The 21388-nt window shown below is 42.4% G+C and overlaps 1 protein-coding gene across 2 annotated transcripts; it reads left to right on the top strand.

The window, feature by feature from the left end:
- The first annotated feature begins 1534 nt into the window (after positions 1-1534).
- MAX (MYC associated factor X) lies at positions 1535-19976 on the top strand. 2 transcript variants are annotated; one of them, XM_035126098.2, is made up of 4 exons: positions 1535-1815; positions 10187-10294; positions 16691-16814; positions 18709-19976. In XM_035126098.2, the coding sequence occupies exons 1-4, from the start codon at positions 1780-1782 to the stop codon at positions 18894-18896; spliced, it is 456 nt and encodes a 151-aa protein (XP_034981989.1). In that variant the 5' UTR covers positions 1535-1779; the 3' UTR covers positions 18897-19976. The 2 variants fall into 2 exon arrangements, with proteins under 2 accessions (XP_034981989.1, XP_060133774.1); XM_060277791.1 differs by having other exon boundaries at positions 10187-10293; positions 16684-16814.
- The last annotated feature ends 1412 nt before the right edge of the window (positions 19977-21388 follow it).

The following is a 21388-nucleotide window of genomic DNA, read 5'->3' on the forward strand; positions in this document are numbered from 1 at the left end:
GTAATTTTCAATTCTTTTCAGAGCTTACTGCTCCTGTTTACTTTTGATTATAAGGAAACCTCAGCCCCTAAACATTTTCATTCTGAGGAAACAGATAGAAATTTTCCAGTGAAACGAGTCACTTAGACGGCCCCTCATCAAGGTTTACTTTATTTAGAGGTTACTTTGGGAAATTCATGTCTTTTCTATATCAAGTTTCTTTTGGGAAGTTTAAACCTATTATGTTTCTTTGAGTAATCATTAGTTGAGTTTTAGTATTATTCACTTCATCAATCTCGTTTCAGGGATTTATCACGGCATAGTTTTGTTTTTGTTTTTGCTCCGATTATACATTCCCGTGATTGTCTTTTTTGCCATTTCACAATTGTAGGGGCAGCTCAGCAGCGATTTATCTATGGGCTTGTTTATTATTAAGAATATTTATAGACTAGCCTTCATCTGTACTGATACCATGTGGGAACGAACTTTAAAATTATTGCAGGGGATCTTTTTCAGCACAGAGGCCACATCTCCCTGAAGAGTGTTGCATGGGAGTGGTGGTTAAGGGTCAGGTGGAGTGGAGCAATGTGACTCATATTTTTGTGCAAAAGTCAACCCTGGTTATGAAGACTAACTGTATGAAACACTTTTGTTTGGCGGTTTAGGGTTTGCCAACAAATGTGTGAGTGTACATTTGTCTACTATGTTTTATGTGAGGCTTTTAGTACTACAGGTAACATTCTACATCTGGGCAGCCCAGATCCTGCCAATGTACTAATCTCAGCTACACAAATGTAATGGAGTAGAAGAGCCTTCCTAAAAAATATGAAAATACCCCAAAACACACAACTGAAAACAAAAATCGTAAACACTTAGAAACAAGAGTGACCTTCAGCAATGAAATGGCCATTCTCAGTCAATTGGGCCAGAGTGTCAGATCTACAAATGAATTTAAACTCAGCCATTCTGTTGGAATCTCCTTTTTGAAGTACTGTATCTCCTTTTTCCAGTTTGTTACAGAATATCCAGGGAGACCAAAATTCTCCCTCGGTGATTTCTGAGTGTCACCATTTTTAAAACGTTTGGTTCGTTTCCTTCCATGTATTGACTGATATCTTGCCTTGAAACAACCCAGTATGGCTTATGTAGATAACTACCAGAAGTGGCCTTCTGTGGTGTTTCCTCTTCCTAAGAATAACACTATTCGCTCTTTAAAGAAAAAAAAAGTCAATAGGAGGCGGGGGGAGGGAGGAGACAGATGATGCTTAAATAGACCGTGCTCGCTTTCCTCCCATCCACGTGTCCCCTCCTTAGGCTGCCGGGAAGCAGAGTCCTTCCTCTTGCTGAGGACTACGGCCTCCACAATGCACTTCGGCCGGCACTGCGCAAGCGCAAGCAGTGACCTCAAAGGCCCTCTGCTGCCTAGAGGCTTCCGGGAAGTATAGTTCGGAGCTGCGTGGCGTCTGCGGCGCAGTACGTCGAGGCGGACTCCATCCCCCAGCATGCTCTGCGAATCGGAGGCGACGGCGTGAGGGCGAGCCGACGGCGCGGGGTCAGCCAGTCACGTGCAGTACGAGGTGCGTGTGCCGTTGATGCTGGAGGAGGAGGAGACGGAGACGAAGACGACGACGGTGGAGGCGGAGGCTGCCGCTGTTTCTGTCGCCGCCGCTGTTTCCGCCGCTGTTGCTCTGGCTGCGCTGCGCGGGGGCTGTTTTCGTCGCTCTCCGCGGCTCGGCCCGCAGCGCGCGCCAGGGAAGCCCCCGAGCCGCTCGGCCGGGCGACGGCAGCACCATCGGCAGCATGAGCGACAACGATGACATCGAGGTGGAGAGCGACGTGAGTCTCTCGCGGCGTTTCCTCCCCGCTCCCCTTCCCCGGTCTCCCTCTTTCCCTTCCTGGCGTTTGCTCGGTAGGCCAGTCGGTGCGCCGACAGGGACACCCGCGCGGGTCTCTGTCCGTCTGTGCAGGACGGGTCTCTCTGTCCTCCGTTCTCTTTGCAGGAAGAGCAACCGAGGTATCAGCCCCCGGTGCTTATCTCTTCACAGGCCCCGCTTCCCGGTCCCCACCCGCGGCCTTTCTCCCACCCGGCTCCTCAGGCAGAGAGAGAGGCCCGGCGGCCGGAGCCCCTGCCCGAGTTGACGGGGAGGAGGAGGAGCAGCAGCAGCGGGGTGTGTGTGGGGTGTTTGTGTGTGTTGTTGGCAGGCGCCTCGTCCTGGCCCGCAGTCTCGCCTGAAGGGGGAGGAAGAGGGGCGGGGGGCGTCTGCGTCTGGGGTCGGACAGACAGACAGACACCTGTTTGGGAGAGATTGTGGCGGTGGCGAGGCTGGAGCTGCTCCTGGGCTGGGCTCCAGGGGAGGAGACTTTTATCTAGGCCTCGTGCAGCCTGGCTGGGTAGTGATGGTGGTGGTTGGAGGTGGGGGGAGGCGAAGGGATTAGAGGGGGAAGCAAAGGACGAGGTGTTCCGAGTTTTTTGGGGGGGCACTATGGGCTGAAGGCCAAGAAAATCTGGGGCAGGGAGAAGCCATTGTCGTGTTTAATATAGATGGTTCGCAGCAAAGGCCGAAACCACAATTTTGCAGTGGGGTGAGGAGGGGTGGCTGTGATGGGAGCCCTGGCAGTTTCACCCTTGAGCTGCATCCCGCCTCCCAGGTCAGCATGTGATGGAGTCGTATACTGTAGAGGGGAATTGCCTACATTGGCAGAAAGCATATACCTGTAGCACTATTTATTTCCTTGGGGGACTGGAGGAGACGAATACACACTGTCTGGAGGAGCAGGGGCTTTGGAGAAAACACATCCACAAATAATCAGGGGTGGGTGTTTTAAAATGTATATCCCTGGTATGTAGCCTTACCTTTTAGGGCAGCAAAGTGCTCTGTCTTTGAAAGACTTGGTTGGGGCTTCACGTTTGAAGGGTTTTCTGCTTGCAGGATGCTGAAGGTTCCAAGAGGGTTGTGGAAGAGCCCCCCTCCTTCTGCTGCTGCCAGGGGATTTAATGAGCGAGAAGCTGGGAATTCTCTTATTTTGGTGTTTAATCTCCTTAGTGGATTATAGTGGAAATGCTGGCCTCTACAGAAAACTTCCACAAAGCAGCTTACTCTGACTCAGTTGTTGAATATTTAATTTGTGTGTGTGTGTGTGTGTGCATGCTACTTGGATGTGCTTTCTAGCATCCCTAGCAATTTATAATAAAAGCGAATTTCAGGGTTAAAGCCTTCTTCTTGAAATCTACACTATGATGCACAGCTTTGTTTGTGACTATGCAGAACAGCCAGTGATAGGGGGTTTCTGTGTTGCCTTTGCTTGTTGGAGTTTCTTGTAATGTATTGTACTGTAGCACTAGAAACTTGAGGATGCTGGTATACTACAGCCTCTATAGGAATTTAATTAAGTAACTTTGCTTGTTGAGTGTGGATAAAAGTGCAAAGGAGAGTAGTGTTTAATGTATAGTCAGCATTTTAGAAAAAGGGTGGATTGATTTCTAATTAAATTGTAAAGAAAAAATGTCAAACTTAAGTCACGTTTGCTATTTGAAATCCACATGTCTACTGAACAAGCATACATACCGACTAGTTTCTATAGCAAAGCATATTGACTTGAAGCTAAACACAGCTTTTATACAAACCAGCAGTATAATCCAAAACCTTCAGCCATGCAGTGCAGGTTGGCTGCAAACTTGCACCTGCTCCATTAAACATTAGTTATTGGGCAAAAAGGAAACTTCACTGAAAAGTGAATGTCCATGCTGATTGTCAAAAATATCCATAATATGAAAACTCCCATTAGAAGAAGGATGGGGAGGCTCTTACTTCCTGCAACTTCCTCTGTTCCCCTGAAAAGCTCCTCCAGAGGATTGGGGACCAGGCTTTGTGACCCCACCTTCCAGCAGGAGCCTCCAGTAAATCTCAGTTCCTTCCACAAACAGGAGTAACTCCTATGCTGGAACCATTCAAACCCGTGCCCCTTAGGATGCCACAAAAAAGTCATGTATTTATAATGATTGGTATCAGGTTTTTGTTGTTGTTTTTGTTGCCAAAATACATACAGGTATTTCCCTTTATATGTATTCTTCCATGCACTTTAAATAGAAAAGCATCCTTTTTAACAGTAAATGTGTTTAAAAGATTGCCATGATTTAGTTTTAAGAGATTGTAAGTGTAGAGCTTAACATTTGTATTAAATTAGGATTCAGTTTTAAAGGATGTTATATAAAATCTGGTTTTTAATAATGAATACTAATCCGCCTTGAGAAAAACTAAGTTGCTGTTGTACATGCCTGTCCAGTTCAAATTGCCTGGCTTTAGAGAATGTACAGAGGTCCAGCTTAATATTTACTCAGTTTAACAAATCAAGGTGTAAGACGCTTTTCCTCCTTGTTGTGCTAAACAGGAAAACATACCTACCATATAGAAATTTGGGAATATTGTCCCAAAAAGTCATGTTTCTGAGAAACATGCTTTCAGTTGCTAGTAGGGCTGAGCGATGTCTGAAATAAGGATGGAACTATTGTACAGTAGAGGTGAATGGGATAATGCTCTGGCAACTGCTACTACTTAGGAATCTAAAACATACAGTTTTATTTACTTTTAACATATTGTTACAGCTGTTATTTTATAGTACAGTTGTACCTTGGATCCCAAACGCCCTGGGACTCAGGCATTTTGGCTCCCGAATGCTACAAACCTGAAAGTGATTGTTTCAGTTTTCGAATGTTCTTTTGGAACCCGGACATGCGATGGGGCTTACGCGGCTTCTGATTGGCTGCAGGAGCTTCCTGCAGCCAATCAGAAGCCACAATTTGGTTTTGGAAGTCGAACGGACTTCCAAAACTGATTCCGTTCGACTTATAAGGTACGACTGTATAAAGAAACAGGGAAGACTGGAAACATGGAAGAAGCGATGACCAAGACCACAACTTTTCCCACATCACGATTTTTTACATAGCACATGCACACATCATAATTTGTGATATATCATCATGCCGAATATTATGAAACTGTTACCATAATATGGACTTCCAACTGATTTTGGACAATTTATTGATACCTTGCCTAGCCCTAATGATCAACTTAGGCCAATTAATTTCAGTGGGGCTACTCTAAGTAAAAGTTAAGTTGGATACAACAGTAAAATAATAAAATACCATAAAAACTGACTATACCACAGCATTGATAAAAACCTGAGTTCTGGCAGCTTTGCCTGCATTATCTGAGTACTTTGAACTGATTTTGGACCATGTATTGCTACATCGCCCAGCCCTAGTGGCTACCTATATTTTCTCTAGCATTTTATATTTTATGGGGATAACTGGGGCACTATAAAGCAGAAGTAGGCCTCCATGTTGTTGCACAGTATCTTCCATAATTCCTGACCATTGGTTATGCTTGCTCTGGCTTATGTGGGTTGGACTTAAACAACATCTCAAAGGCCATAGGCTAGCCCACCCTGTTGTAAAGACCAAAGAGTCCTGTTTTAGGGCAGTATGGAAAACAAACTATGAAGTCACATCCAGCTCACTATGTTAATCTGTAAGTTTTTGGATGGGTGACTGTTTGATGCCTTGAGTCTTGTCTACTTAGAAGAACAGGGTAAAATTACTGTGTGCCACAATTGTCGCATGTGGTTCAAAGCCTATTGTGCTGCTGTGGCTGCCTGTAAGAGTTGCTTCTTCTGAGAACTGTCTCTTCAGGTTGAGATAAAGCAGAATGTTGTGAGGCTACCAAATGCCCATTGTGATGTGATAAATACATATTTTCAGCTGCCAACGACTGAGCCTTCAATGTGCAGCATTATGGCTAGATTTCAAAGGACTTTCCCCAGCATTTGGTTCAGTGTGGGCCTAGTTGCTGTCAAACTCATGATCTGTCTTAACATACCTACCTGAATAAAAGACTGAGATTCCCTCCTTTATATTCAGCTGCCTGACTCCAGACAAGTTATAAAACCAAGATTGGCTTTTCAGAGCTAAATTCCACTGTTTCTTTTCTGGTTTGAATGGGTTCCTATCCATGAGTTCATGTACATTACACACAGTTCTAACTGTGAGACTCTCTATTAAGACAGAAGAATATTGGTTTCCTCCTTCTCCCCAGCCCTCTTTCCTTGCCAGGAGCTGATATTTTCCTGGACAGTCCAATGGTTTTGAAAGTAGCTGATGAGGTAGTAATGGAGAGTGGCATGGCAGTGGGCCACCGTACTCTGATGAATGGAGGCTAGTGTTTTCTTGCTATCCTTATTCGGCATTTAGTCTGGCATGTGCCAGCCAGAACTCATTGGATTAGATTTGGCAGTCTTTCCTAAATGCAATTCACTTGCTTTGAATTATTGCCAGTAGTACGTTACAGTAGGGCCAGGTGCTATATCCACTGTTAACTGGGCTCGTTGTTACAAAGCGATTTGAGGAAATGCGACGTTTAGCATACTACAACCAATGGTATCTGTGTCACCTTGGCCATAGTTGTGATATTGGGCTTCTCTTAATAGAAAAAGGATAGCTCACGTGCATTACATTGGTTTTCTAAGTTCCTTAGAATTCCCCAGAACTACCAATGAAACTGACCAAACTGTGGGAGGCAGTGGAAGACAGGAGTGCCTGGCGTGCTCTGGTCCATGGGGTCACAAAGAGTCGGACACGACTAAACAACAACAACAACCAATGAAATGTACCAGCTATGAAATGGGGAGCAGGGTTATATTTTCAATGGTCAATGTTTTTATAGTTTGCCTTTAAATTAATGTAATAGTTCCTAAATATGGCAATACATACTTGTTTAGGCTTGGTGAAATTAGCTAGTTGAATTCGCTTTTGAGATCAGCATCAATGTTAGAAACTCACATATATAAGCCAGATGGCACCTTAAACTTACGTTACAGTTGCCACAACTCAATATCTAGGCACCATTTCACCCGCAAGGAATTTCTTCTTCATTTCATTTCTATACCGCTTTATATTTTAAAGAAAAAATCTCAAAGCAGTTTACAACACACTAAAACATCAAATACAACAATCCAGAATAAAACAAATTCAAGCTTCAAGAAAAATATTTCAGATCCTCCTCCAAGTGATATTTTGCTTTCTGCATATTTATTTACCTACTGTATATTCCTGCGTATAAGACTACTTTTTAACCCAGGAAAATATTCTCAAAAGACTGGGGTTGTCTTATACGCCGGGTCGTATTTTTTATACGGTGGGTATATCCCAAACTCTATATTTTAACTGGAATAGTTGGGGGTCGTCTTATACGCTGGAATATACGGGTACTTAATTTATATAGCTGCCCCATAGTAGAAGTACCCTAGGTGTAATGGTTGGAATGTCAGACTAGGACCTGGGAGATCAGGGTTCAAATCACCACTCAATCATAAAGCTCACTACATAACCTTGGGCCAGTCACAGCCTCCTAACCTACCTCACCAGTTGGTTAGAGCATGGTGCTGATACTACCAGAGTTGCAGGTTTGATCCCCATATGGGACAGCTGTATATTCCTGCATTGCAGGGGGTTGGACTAGATGATCCTCAGGATTCCTTCCAACTCTACAGTTCTATGATTCTCACATTGTTGTTGTAGGGATGAATTGATGAGAGGGGGCTGAATCATGTACTCCTTGGAGAAAAAGGTGGGATATAAATGCAATAAATAAGCTTTTTTGCTTACCTGCTTAAGAAAGCTGGAGAGGCCAACCAGATGGAGATGTTACGTCACCAACCTGGCATCCGGAGATCTCCACATGGTCACAATTGGACCTGCACCAGTAGCAAAATGCACCTGCCTAATTTCTAACACTGCTCAGCATGCAATAAAATTGCCAGAATGGACATGTGATAACATAAATTTTAGAATATCTCAGCATTGATGTAACTAGAATTAACATTTGTAGTGGCACTAATAATTTTAGCAGTACTGCCCCATGAACCGCGGACAATTAGGCAGTGGCCTTCTATCATATCTGTTTATGACTCTGTGTTGGGCACTCTCCAGCTATTTTGCAACCTTTTTATGTCTATTTGTTTAGGCTTCTATAAAATTCTTTTAAAAAAATTAAAATCCTAGTTATTACACTGATGTAGATTCTTGTTATAAGCACACACATGGCCATTAAAGGGTAGCTGGAAATAGTTATAACTACTGTGGTCCATGGGAAGATTCTGTGGCTACTTTGCTGGACTGGTTGGAAGAAAGTGGTGTTATATATGCAACCAGTAATCATTATCACACCACCTCGGAATTAACTCCTGTATGGGAGAGTGTCTGCAACTAGCACTTTGGTAACTTGACTACAGTGCAGTGTGTCAGGTAGAGTTAAACCTCCTCTATTTTATTCCTCTGGATGCAGATAATATCACCAGTATATTTTTCTTTACCCTATTTTTACCGTGGTCATATTCATGGCTTCTTATGTAATCTTAGAGACCAGTGCAGCCACTTGGCAACTAGTGTGAGCAGATTTGAGGCTCTTCTAGTTTCCTCTACTTCCCTGATCTCCTTAAAGTCATTTGGGCAGCACTTTATACATATGCAACTGCTTTGCATTAACTTTTCAGATGCCCACAAAGCTGGCAGCTATGGAAGATCATCTTCTTAAATTGCATCATTGGGCATATTAATAACATAGGGACTTATATTTACAACAATTTGGTGGTTTTTTTCACATTACTCAACACCTTAACTAAATTGCACATTTTCTTTTCTGGTGTAGCCTTAAGTAACACCATAGGACACTAGCGAGTTTGGGTCCTAGTCCTTTTCCAGGATGATGGTTTTTTTCTTTTCTACATGTTGGTATGATTTGAGTCACTTTCTTCTTTGGCTAACCTTGAAGCATTTTGCTGCTGGCCAGTTCTTGGCTTGAGATCTCTGAAGATAGTGTATGTGAACTTGGAGTTTAGTCTGCCTTTTCACCATAGCTAGCTTGCCACTTGCACTCTTGATGCACACAGTTTAATAACTGTAGATGGGCTGACAACAAATATCATCGGTATCCCTTGAACTTGTTATTGCTTTCCTTTCGTTTTTTAAAGTAGCAACTGTCTGGCAGAGCCAAGTGACCTGTGTGTCTCCTACTTTTCCACCACAAAGTTTTGGGACTTTATAGTGACCTGTGTCAGAGGAAAAGATTGGACCACTCCTTGTTGGTCAAGCTCTTCCTCTAACAAGGTGACCTAAAGGGAACTATGACAGACAGAAAGAAGTTCTTTGTGCTTTGGATTTGGGGTCCAGCCACACCCAGAGTGTCTGTTTACATCTGGCAGACAATTTCTGGAGCTGGGTGTGGGATCATTGCCAAACCTGTGTGACTGGAGGCTGCCTTGACATTTGAAAGGTGGGGTTCCATTAATCATAGTTTGAGTTTAGTGTGCCACCGGAATTGCCTTTAAAAGGCAATGAGAACAAAAGGGTATCAGTAGTCAGTCCAGAAAAGAGGAAGAGGAAGCCAGAGATGGCGTAAATGTGATGTGCTTCAGAAATACTTTAAAAAGCTATCCAAAAAGCACACTGTGAAAACACTGCATTTCCCGACATACCTTATTTTTCTTTAATCAGTCTTCATAATTAGAGAGGGATTAAATTAAACAGAAATGAGTGTTTTTCCTGAAGGATTTTGGATTTTGCTTTGGATTTTTAGCTTTGGATTTTGAACGACATTGAATTTTAAATGTTCAGCTATGGTGCTATAGCGAAACAAAGTAGTCCTATCTTTTCTTTTTTACTATGAACAGATAAGGTGATATTCCATATGTTTCCTGCAGTGCTTTGGCAATTACCCTTGAAGACTCTCTGTAGTGCAGTTACTGGGAACGGTCTTCTGACTCCCGTCCTTAGTGAATCATGGAGCATATTTTGAATTCTTAGTGGTTTCTTTGGGGACAGATAATCTCTAGTCCAGGAGGTGTCACATAGGTCTTTCTGACCAATCATGTGCAGATGAGTTTGACCAAGCAGCTTGCTGCAAGGCAAAAGCCCACCCTCCTCTTTACTAATCATACTTGTTTTGTGTGCTTGCTCTGGACTTGAACAGGCTTGAATGCTTCTTCTGCTGACCCTTTGTTTGTTTCTTTCCCTCTTAGCAGAGTTTTGATTCAAAACTTTTGTTCTGTACTCCGTAATCTATGGGGCTGGTGTTCAATGGCAGCCACATGCCCTGTTGCCCACTGGGACAGTGATTATTCTAATACTGTACTTGTTCTCTGTTTTGTCTCTTAGGCTGACAAACGTGCTCACCACAATGCACTGGAACGCAAACGTAGGGACCACATTAAGGACAGTTTCCACAGCCTGCGGGACTCTGTGCCATCACTTCAGGGAGAGAAGGTGAGTTTATTGAGAGAAGTGATGGCCTTCCCCTGGGTTCTGTCAATCACAAAGGATTTGCATCCCAGTCCCATTTTGCATTAAGTTTCTGAGCAGGAAGGAGCCAGTGCCACACAGCTTTAGGAGGTACTTCTGCAAAGGTCCCAGAGAGTTTGCATATAGAAATGTTTCTGCTGCTTCAGAAAGCTAATAGTAAAATGAAGATGAAATATTGTTGTGAGAAGTAACTTACCCTTCCATCAAGCATTTCTAAATAATGGAAAGTCTTTTACCACGTGGCTTCACAGACCTGAAGAGATGGCGCTTCTTCCTGATCCATCTACCTCTTTCTTTATGAGGGTGATGTAGGACCATTTCATTGGATCTCAGCTTGTGATTAGTCATCTGTGTTGGCTTCACCCACATTAAAATTTGCTTTTAGTGTAGGGATGTTTTCAGTTATTTGCCATGAGCCCCCAATCTGTGCTTAGAAATATTGGCATGTAGAATTTCAGTTTAGGCTTGTGGCAAACAGTTGAGACTGGCGTCCTTCAGTCTTGAGAACAAGCAAAGACCCATGAGTAGAGTGATTGTGTGAATTAGCCCTAGGTGTGCAGAGAATGTGTGAAGGTTGACTTCCTTGCCCTTCTTTAGCTTTCCTTAGTGCTAAAGTGGCTGTTCGAAAAAGGAATGAGGAAATTGTGCTCTGTTAATCACCATTGGTTAGAATACCTACAGGGTTTTCTGCAGAAGCTCAGTACAAGGTACTGAGCTTGATGGGCAACATTTTTTATGTGCAGTCACCTCTGATGACGCTGTCCTAGACATTGTCAAGACACACCCATTTAGTACTCGGGTTATGTAGGCAAAGCTGCCATAACTCAGGTTTTTATTAATGCTGTGGTATAGTCTGTTTATATGGTATTTTATTATTTTACTATGGTATCCAGCTTAACTTTTACTTGGAGTAGACCCACTGAAATTAATTGGTCTAAATTGGTTATTAGGGCTGGGTGATTTATCAATACATTGTCCAAAATTGGTTGGAAGTCCGCATTATGGTAAAAGTTTCATAATATTGAACATGGCGACATAGCACAAATCACGATGCGTGTGTGTGCTATGTAAAAAATTGTGATGTATGGAAAATTGTGAAGCCTGTCATTGCTTCTCTCATGATGTCTGCCACCCCTTGTTGCTCTGTACCCTAAAATAACAGTTGCAACAGTATGTTAAAGGTAACTAAATGTATCAGTTAGTAGCAGTTCCCAGGACATTACCCCATTCACTTCTACATAATTCCACCCTTATTTCAGCAGGGGGCCGGTCCACTGTCCCTCAGACCTTGTGGGGGGCCGGACTGTGTGTTTTTTTGGGGGGGAAATGAACTAATTCCTATGCCCCACAAATAACCCAGAGATGCATTTGAAATAAAAGCACACATTCTACTAAAAGCACACATTCTACTCCTGTAAAAACACCAGGCAGGCCCTACAAATAACCCAGAGATGCATTTTACATAAAAGGGCACATTCTACTCATGTAAAAACATGCTGATACCCGGACCATCCGCGGGCCGGATTTAGAAGGCGATTGGGCCAGATCTTGCCCCCAGGCCTTAGTTTGTCTACCCATGGTGTATCGCAATGCTTAGCTGGTGATAAATCATTTTGAAAACCAGACATCGCTCAACCTTTTTGGGCATGTTTGTGAATTTCAGTGGGTTTACTCAAGTATGACTAATGTTGGATACATTTCTGTATTTAATGTGTTACTCTATAAGGCTATGTACACTTAAGGACAGGGTTCCCCACCCAAATGCTGGGAACTGTAGTTTACCCCTCCCAGAGCTACAATTCCCAGCACCCTTAACAAACTATAGTTGCCAGCATTTTGGGGGGATTCAAAGTCATGTGCTTCAAATGTATGGCATGTACACAGCCTAAATTGTTGTGACTTTGACTCATAAAGGTGGCCTATAAATGTTTCTAAATAATAAATAAATGAATGTTAGTTAAAATATGTGCCCTGCTTTTTGAATTCGCCTTTGAGGTTAGTGCAAGCTTCTGAGTAAAGCACCTGGAATTTTATGCCCTATTTGGGGAGATTGATAGGCAGGGCTTCTTTATGGTGATGTCAACTCCATTGGAGTTCAAAATATTTGAAAGCCGTGCTGCTTATATTGTTCTGCGTATCTGGGATGCAGTGACAGCACGGGGTCAACACCAGTTTCTGTTTAATACATAACAATGACGTAAGCCTATTATTGAACCCTAACAGTGGTATCTTACCACTTCAACACTTTAGTTACAATTTATTTGATGAACATCTGACTGCATTTTCTAATGCACATCCACATTCTAGTATAAAGCCTACTAAACATGTGGGGTTTGGGTTTATTTGCAAATTCGATAAACTGTTGAAGGGAATATCTCACACACTGTACATATGTTGGAACCTATACTGTTGATCAAAATAGGATGCTTCTTTCAAGCCTATTTTCCGTGTGGGAAGGGGAAAATCAAAGGAGCCCTGTGGGTGTCAGGGAAGACTTCTTCAGACACATGTGCGCTTGTTGGTGTCACGTTGGCAAGCCCCATTCTAGTGCTACTAGTTGGGCATAAATAATCATTTTAAAGCCTGTCTAGATTTCAGTAAGGGATAATGGTCTGCCTGCCAGCTTAACCCAACCTCTAAAAGTAAGTCTAGCTTGGGGTCCTACATTGCTTTTGATAAACTGTTCAGGGTTTAACATTATGGTTTTGTGTCTGCACCTTTGCTGTTTCAACTTGACACACAGATATAATTAAAAAAAAAGATATAATTAAAAAGGTCCCACCACTGATCAAAGAAGGAGCAGAGGAGTTGACTGTCTCTAGTTGAGGGCAGCCTGCTATGTTGAAGCTTTTGGCAAGCTTCTGTTTTCAAGAGCAGAAAAGCTCTTGCTGCTAATAAGGCAAGGCTCTTAAACTTTGCATTACAATGAATAACTCTCAAATCCATATTCTTTGACTGGGATCTGAAAGGGTAATCTGAAAGATTTAAACCTGTCTGTGTTTAAATCTTTCTTCATTCCAGCTTGACTCCAGTGGAAGGATACTTCACTGGAATGCAATTTGATGAAAATCTGTATTACACTTCTATTTATTTATTTTTTAGAAAGCGAAAAAGCAGGTTATTGTAGAAGATGTAAGCAATTCAAGTTTAATGAACAACCTGGAAGCAAATAGGAGATTCAGCAACCAGGTTAGCTGAAAACCAGCTATAAACTAAGTGAAAATATGCTATTGCTGTATAAGCTTGTGATAAATTTCCTCCAAAATGCTAAGAGCAATCAAATAAACAATAATGGGAGCTTATTGTCTCCTAGGTTAGAATTCATAAACACTTGTAGAAGAATATGCTTTTCATGTTGACAACAGTAGTTCATTAGAAAGAACTTAGGAAATGGCACATGCAGTGGTTTGAGAATTAAAAAGCAAATTGCATTAAAATTTGAACTGAGTAGCAATAATAACAAATAACATTTACATAATGTTTTCAAGTGTTTAAAGCACTTCATATGCATTATCAAATTTTCATATTTACAACAGTTGGTATGTCCCCCACCACCCAACCCCACATCTGCAATATGGGGAATGAGGCAGAGCCACATAGTGAAAGTCATACCAAGATCTTCTGACTGGCTTGGAGAGTGGCATTTTTGCAAGCAAAATTAACTTAGTAGGGCAGGCTGGACAATGAAGAAATGTTTCATTATACTGGGACCATGAACCATAAAGTACCAAGTTGATGCATGCAGGTGCTGGGGGAAGTAGAGTCACTTGGATTAATTACTAAAAGTGACATATTTGCTACTGTTTCTCATTTGCTAATTGTAGAGACTGTCTTGCCCAACCTTAATTGCATTCTGAAGAAATGCTGCAGCCATCAATAGAAGAAGAAATGGGCAAATTCCAGTAAAAAAAAAGGTATTTCCAAGTCCCATTAACTTTAATGAGAGGGTTAAGGACACACTTAACTTGTCCACCAAACTCAGTGGGACATATAATAGCTAACTTTTGCCAGGTTATACACAGTGTCAGGAAATATTAAGAAAGAAAATGATAGATGTGGGTCAATATATATGCTGCACATTTTATGATATATTCATGTATTTATGATGGAGCACTGGTAGAGAGGGACAACACATTTAGTGGCAGGATGAGAACATAGTGAAGCTGGGCGAGATCTACATATAAGCAGGGTTGTTCACAAAACTCACATGATGAAAGTCTCGGAGGGGAAATAGCTTGACGGTGGCAGGTACCAGATATAATTCTGAAAAGTAGACTATAGCTAAATTGACAACAAAGTTATGTGGACAGTATAGAACTAGTGGTTTTTGTTTTGGCATACAACACTGTCCAGCCAAGATGGCAATATAGAATACTTTCAACCTTTTGGAATAGATCCTTTTTAAAACTGAGAAAGAACATTGTCATTGGTGCCACATGAGAATTTTTACTTTAAAAAAAACCAAACCCAACCACAGAGCTTATGACTGCCTAACTATATTTCTCTGTGCTTGCATTATTCTTTAGTTTAGAGCTGTGTGTTCCTGTTATAAAAACCAGAAAAAAGTTAAAAACAGGAATTTCTGTTGGCGAATACAATTGTGACTATTCAAAAATTAAATATAAATATACGGTATGTATTATTGCGTCTTGTCTGCCATCTTTTTGCACCACTATAAATATCCTCCTTTAAATGTTTGCAATTTGAAAATGAAACTAAAACTTAACTGCATATCAGCCTTGTTTTTGTGTTTTGCAGCTGTTTAGCTAACAATGGTGCTTTAAAATAGGCCTTGTTTGTGTTTTCTTTCTCCGTTTTCTTTCTTTAATAAACAGTTTTTTACAGGTGATGGGGGGTGCTTTGCCAACCTTGCTCCTTCCACTCAGGAACAGTGTGAAGCTACTGAATACCTAACTGAGCTCAAGTATTGCTGTCCAAATCTGTAGACCACTTAGAGGTTATTACAATTAAGCAGTATACAAATCTTGTAAAATAGATGCAACTTTCTGTGCAAGGGACCCTGGCCCTCTAAAATCTGCCATAGCTGCTTATCCAGGTTTGAGCTTCACATATTTTAATGAGAGCCATGATGTCTTTCATAAAACATCTTCAGATAAAGAGCACATGATATAATTTTAGTCCTACTTACAAGGGGAAATTGAAGCCCATCAAAACAAAGCAGTTCCAGCCAGTCCTTTGGACAGTACAGCCTGCCTCCTTGACCTTCCATTGGGCAGGTTTGTCTGATCCAGCAGCATCCAGTAACGAAGAGAGCCTTCCCTCAAAAATGCCTTCAGGCTAGGTTCTTCTTCCTTCCTTTTCTTTCCAGTCTGCAGTTGAAGCCATCAGCAGCCCTTATTTCTCATCCCACTTTAGTCTTCCAGTCAGTAACTTCAGTATAGATATGAGTACTGCATTAAAAATATGCATGCATATATAGTCTACATGCAGCTTTGAAAAACTTTCCAAGAACATTTTACGAACCTGAGTATTTACGAGAGCAGGTAAGCAATTGCCTTGTATAGCTTCAGGCTGCTGCCAAGTTTTATGGCCAGCGTAAGCCGGGAGAAGTATAGGTGCAGCAGAGCACAGCATTATTAATTTAGGATGGTATCCAGTGGTGTCCATACAAGAGTAGAGTGGACTTCTGCTCATGCCATGGGCCTTCCCGTTCCTGTTCCTCTCCTTCCACCTACATGCCCCAAAATCTTCTTTGGGGGCTACGGGGACCCCCTGGACCCATTTAGAGGATGGGTAACAAGGGGTCCCACTGTGTGAGCAAAGATTTGGTAGCACAGTGTTGAATTTTGCTGTTAAGTGATCTGAGTGTCTGTTTTGGTGGTCGGGGAACATTAAGCTCAGGTGCCAATAATGTGGGAATAATTTGCATTTTGCTTTATCTCTGTGGAGGAAAACAGCAGATTGTTCTGTGGATACTGAATAGCAGTTGGAAGACTCTACTTTACTGAAGGAGTTCTTGTGAGCAGAAGGATTTGTTTGCAGAATTGCTGGCATGGGGAATGATCCAAGTCTATAGCTCCCTGTAGGAGTTTCATTGATTGGTCCATCTGCTGTTGCTTTAGTACTGGGAACAGGTGTCATTAGTACAGTTGATTCTATATAATCAGGAGCTCAGTCTAGTGGGATTGGAAAACAGTTAACATATTCTGAGTCTCAAAGCTCCTCTCACTAGTGCTGAACTTTTTGCAAGTACATGGACTTCAAGATTGTACCTAAGTCAAATGTGGACTGGGTTGAGGAATCAGTTCTCTAGCCTCCCTGCAGAAGGGAATATCAGACTTGCTGCCTACGTGAACTAGGACTTTATCTGGTGTGTGTTTTTTTCTACTATTGCAACAGGCATCCCGGGCCCAAATCCTAGATAAAGCCACAGAGTACATCCAGTACATGCGTCGGAAAAACCACACACACCAGCAGGACATTGATGACTTAAAACGCCAGAACGCTCTGCTGGAGCAGCAAGGTGAGTGGGGCTGCATTAGGGCACTCCATATGCCATCTCATGGGTAAGGATATTGTGCCACCTCTCAACAAAACCCTCTGCTATCCGTGTTTCTCTGCCAGGGAATCTTTCCCAACCTGGTGCCTTCAAGATGTCTTGGTCTACAACTCCCAGCCTGCTTATCTTTGCTGGCTGGGGCTGATGGGAGTTAGTCCAAGAAACCTGAAGGAAACCAAGTTGGGGAAGACTGCTGTAAGGTGTCCAGTGATCGGGAACCCATGAAGTAAGGCTGTGGTTGGAGTGAGAAGATCCAAAATTTTGCACATTGGCAATGAAGCCATTGAATCCAGTCATTCAAAACAGCCCAAGTATTGGGCTTTGCTCTGAGGAGTCTTTCTCCCTTGCCTAAGATGTACGGTTTTTGCCAGGATGGTGATAATGGTGGGACCGTTTGATGGAACAGTGAGTAAGTGAGTGGCATGTTCCTGTTTTGAAGCATACAAAGTTTTCTCGAGCAGAATAATTAAAGACATATTTAAAGCAGACTGGTAAGTTGCTGCTCACAAGGGAGGACTAATGGTTGCCACTGAGCAGAAGTATAAGTAGCAAGTTTCACCATGCTGGGGTTTGTGTGGGATGTGTGTGTGCGCACACACACACACACACACATGCAAGCACAGGATTTAACAAATCTTAAAGCCCAACTCCACTGCACCTCTGCTTCTGATACCGGGAACAGGTAGTTAATTGCAAAGGTGTATTGATGGAAGACTCATAGTCTAGCACTGAACTACACTGGTTCATTTCAGAGTGCAGCAGGTATTTGTTGCGATTTTTTTTTTTTTACTCCACTTCTCCTGTTCCAAAAGGAAACACAAGGCAGCTTACATAACTAAAACTAAATATACAATCAAAATTCAGTTATGGAAACAATTGAGTAAAAGAGCAACAGACAAACAATTAAAGAGCCAGTGAACCAACAGCCATTGCTAATTTGCAGGCAGCTTGAAAGCTTGCTGAAAAAATGAATGTTTTTGATGGGCAGCAGAATAATTTAAAAATGGAACCAAACTTCCCAAGACATGTTGCGTATTTAGCAGATTAATTGCGCTGCAGAAAGCGTGCTGGGAAGACCACACGTTCAGGAAACAATGAAGAAACGCAAAAATTTATTTTGCTTGGCTTTAATTACAAAAACAAAAACTCCTCTTACATTAAATCTATGACCCATTCACCAGGGTACTGAGAGAGGTACATGCTGCTCTTTATATACTATACCCAATTGCTGACACAGCTTAATTAACACAACTTAATAGCACCTGCTATACTGCTTCACAGCTATAAAACTCGGTGATATTTACTCTGTCCTTTAAAGAGTTACACATCTTGTGAAACAATAATGAACCTTAATATTTAAAGAAACCATTCAACAAGACAGAGTTCTACATTCTGTGTGTAACCAGAAGGCTCTCTCTTGTGCATTGATGACTTAAATGTCCTGGCTAGGACATACATATGGGCCATGGGCTGAGTTGTCAACAGTATGGCAAAAACTGGAATTACTGTATATGGCTAATTTAGGTCCATTAATTTCAGTGGGTTTACTCAGAGTAGAACTCAGTTCAGTCCTATCAGACAAACAAAAGAGGGAGAACGCAAATGAATTTCCCCATAATGCAATTAACTACTTTCACTAATCTTTCTGAAAAAATGTAATTTATTTCCCATAATATTCCCCAAACTTATAACTGTTTTTTTAATGAGACCTTAGGAGAAAGTGATATATTTCCAAAACTTTCTCAATCTTCCCCCAGGTTGGGCCTTAACATCTTTAGAGGTACCAATCTTAGTTATAGTTAGCTTAGTTATCTACTTTTCCCCTGCCTATTTCCATATCCTTGTTCTTGCCTTTTAGTTCGTGCCCTGGAGAAGGCAAGGTCAAGTGCTCAGCTGCAGGCCAACTATTCCTCTTCAGACAACAGCCTCTACACCAATCCCAAGGGCAGTACCATCTCCGCCTTTGATGGAGGCTCCGACTCCAGTTCAGAGTCTGAGCTGGAAGAGCCACAGAGCCGGAAGAAGCTTCGTATGGAGGCCAGCTAGAAGAGGCCCCTGTTCCCGCTGCCATTAGACACTCGCTGGCTGCTTAAGGACTTTCCTTTTTTTCTTTAGTAGAGGCTCTCGGACTGCAGCTTCCCCTGTTCCTTGCCCCTATGTGGCCCCTTTTGAGTTAACCCAACCCCTTGGCTTGGCAGCTTACCTTCTGGAAGACATCGGCCATAGCTTGGAGCAGGATGTAGTTTTGTCTTGTCCTGCCTCATGGCTGCAAGTTCTAGTGTCAGGAACGCCCAGGCCATTCGATGAACTCATGAGTCTATGGTTGCCTGGACTCTGTGGTGACAATGACCCCTCCATCCTTTCACTAGAGCTGTACCAGTCACTATCTCATCAAAATATGTTTATTTATGACAACAAAGCCAAATGTCCCCTGAAGGATCTTGGTGGGGGAAGGGAATCATGCAGATCCATGCGAGTGCATGTCCCTAGTCTCCTGAGGGATGGTGCAGGATTCAGGGTGAAGCAGGGAGATGGATTTCCTTTTTGTACTTTGGCAAGTGATTAATTGGTATTTATTTCCTTCTATGGAAACTCAATCCGATCAGATTCCTTCTCTTGCTACGGACATTGGTGACGTGAAGCTACAGATTCATACCATGATCAATTCTTCCCTCTTAATGAATTTCTCAGAATTAGAGCCAGCTTTTATAATGTAAATACACACCACAAGCTTTGTTACTTGGTACTAATAACTGCATCAAAGCGTGGACCTCCTGCCCTCTGGCAAATGAGCCAGTTACCCCATAACGACTTAAATGGGCACAGGCTGTGAGTGAGCAAAGGCCACTGTGTGTATGTGTGCATGTGCACGCACATGTGCATGAGTGTGCATTTGCGTGTGTGTGTGCGTGTGTGTCGGTGCGTGTGACCTTATATTTTTGTCTTCTTCCCACTCTTGTTTGTGATGTTTTCTGAATTTAGTGTATACAAGTGTAGCTTGGTCTCTGTCCAGGTGTGAGTCTATTCCATGAACTGAAGTATGTTGTACATACTGCCCAAGAATTGTCTTGCAAGTTAAGGCTTCCCTTTACTATAAGACTATAAATAAAAAAGTATTTTATCCTTTTGAGTGGTACTGGTGTCTTTGTGAAAACAGTGATGGGGTGGGTATGCCTCTTGGCAGTTTTGCTTCTACTTTTCTGACGTTAGGGACAGAAGAATTTCTATTCCCACGTGAGAAAAGGCTTAACCTGTTGAATAACAGGAAATAGAATTATGAGCAAGGCTTCACAGGCAAACTCAACATTTATTTAAGATCTCTAAATCTCACACTTCTCCGATGTGCTGATACATGGGAGTTACTATAAAGTGCTTCTATACTTTTAGTAAGTTGATCAAATAAAGGAAGAGCTTTGCAGGTATATCTCTTCTAGTTGGATAAGAAAGATCGCCTCTGCTACATGTTTCCAATTGCACATACTACCCTAAAACCAATGGGTGTGTGTGTAATGGCTGCTTCCCTTTGTTTTGAGGGCAGCATGTGTCCCGATCTATGCAGCTGCAGCTTGCCACATAATGGTGAGAAATATCTTTCTACAGCTAAGAAAGATGGAGTGAATGGTGCTATCTCGAAATGGTTCTTTGGGCCAAATGAGTAGAAACCTTTGCAGAAAGATTCTGATAAAAAAAACAAGCAGGTGCTAAAGTGGTCCTATGTCACACACACATATGTAACAGGAAATGGCAATGGTTGCTTCCTAGTTTCAATGTAAAATATTGCAACATTTCTGGTCCTGTGTGCTTCCTCCTTTTGGGCGGCAGCACTCTCAGCAACAGCCCCATGTGCACAGGACATACTGGAGGCATTGCTAGGATTTTGCTCAATTTTTGGACATACACAAGCTTTGTACAAGGTAGAGCATCTGGCTTGTTGGTGCAGTTCTAAAAGCCACAAAATGGGTGCTAGCAGTTTCCCACCTCTTGAAATTCAGAAGGTGACAGGCTTTTGGCTGCAGGGCAGCAGTGTCACCATCTCTGCACACGCTTCTGATGGCGCTTCTGATGGCGTATGCAAGAGGGGTGGGGGGGTGGGGCATCTAGAACAATAGTTAAGCAGGAAGAGGGATCCAGGAAGCACTTCCTCTTGCAGCTCAACTCCTTGGTAGCTGGAAACTGGCCTTGATCTGTAACAATCAGATCAGCAGAGGACCAGCTTTAACGCCCTGTGACCTCAGCCATGCAAGGAAGGTTAATGTTTTGTTTTTTTTACAGGCAGAATTCTCTGGTTCGCTCTTGACTTGGTTTAAAGCTCTCTCCCCCTCCCCCCTTTAAACCATGTAGAACTCAAGACTCTCAAAAAGTCCCTTAGGTTCTAACCTAGAATGCAGGCCAGTCTCTGACCAAAAGCTACACTAGAGAGGAGGCTGTACTTTTTCATAGTGCAGATGGGGACAATCCCATTTTAAAAGTTCCTATGACAACAGCATCTTGCATGCAAGTTTAGCCATCTTGAGATGCAATGAAAATATGTTACAATT

This window comes from Zootoca vivipara, chromosome 1 (genome assembly GCF_963506605.1).
Source record: "Zootoca vivipara chromosome 1, rZooViv1.1, whole genome shotgun sequence".
NCBI classification, from domain to species: domain Eukaryota; kingdom Metazoa; phylum Chordata; class Lepidosauria; order Squamata; family Lacertidae; genus Zootoca; species Zootoca vivipara.

Coding starts and splice junctions, on each gene's coding strand:
- MAX (XM_060277791.1), top strand. CDS start 1,780: ATGAGCGACAACGATGACATCGAGGTGGAGAGCGAC. Junction 1,816..10,186: donor ACATCGAGGTGGAGAGCGAC/GTGAGTCTCTCG, acceptor TTTGTCTCTTAG/GCTGACAAACGTGCTCACCA. Junction 16,815..18,708: donor CGCTCTGCTGGAGCAGCAAG/GTGAGTGGGGCT, acceptor CTTGCCTTTTAG/TTCGTGCCCTGGAGAAGGCA.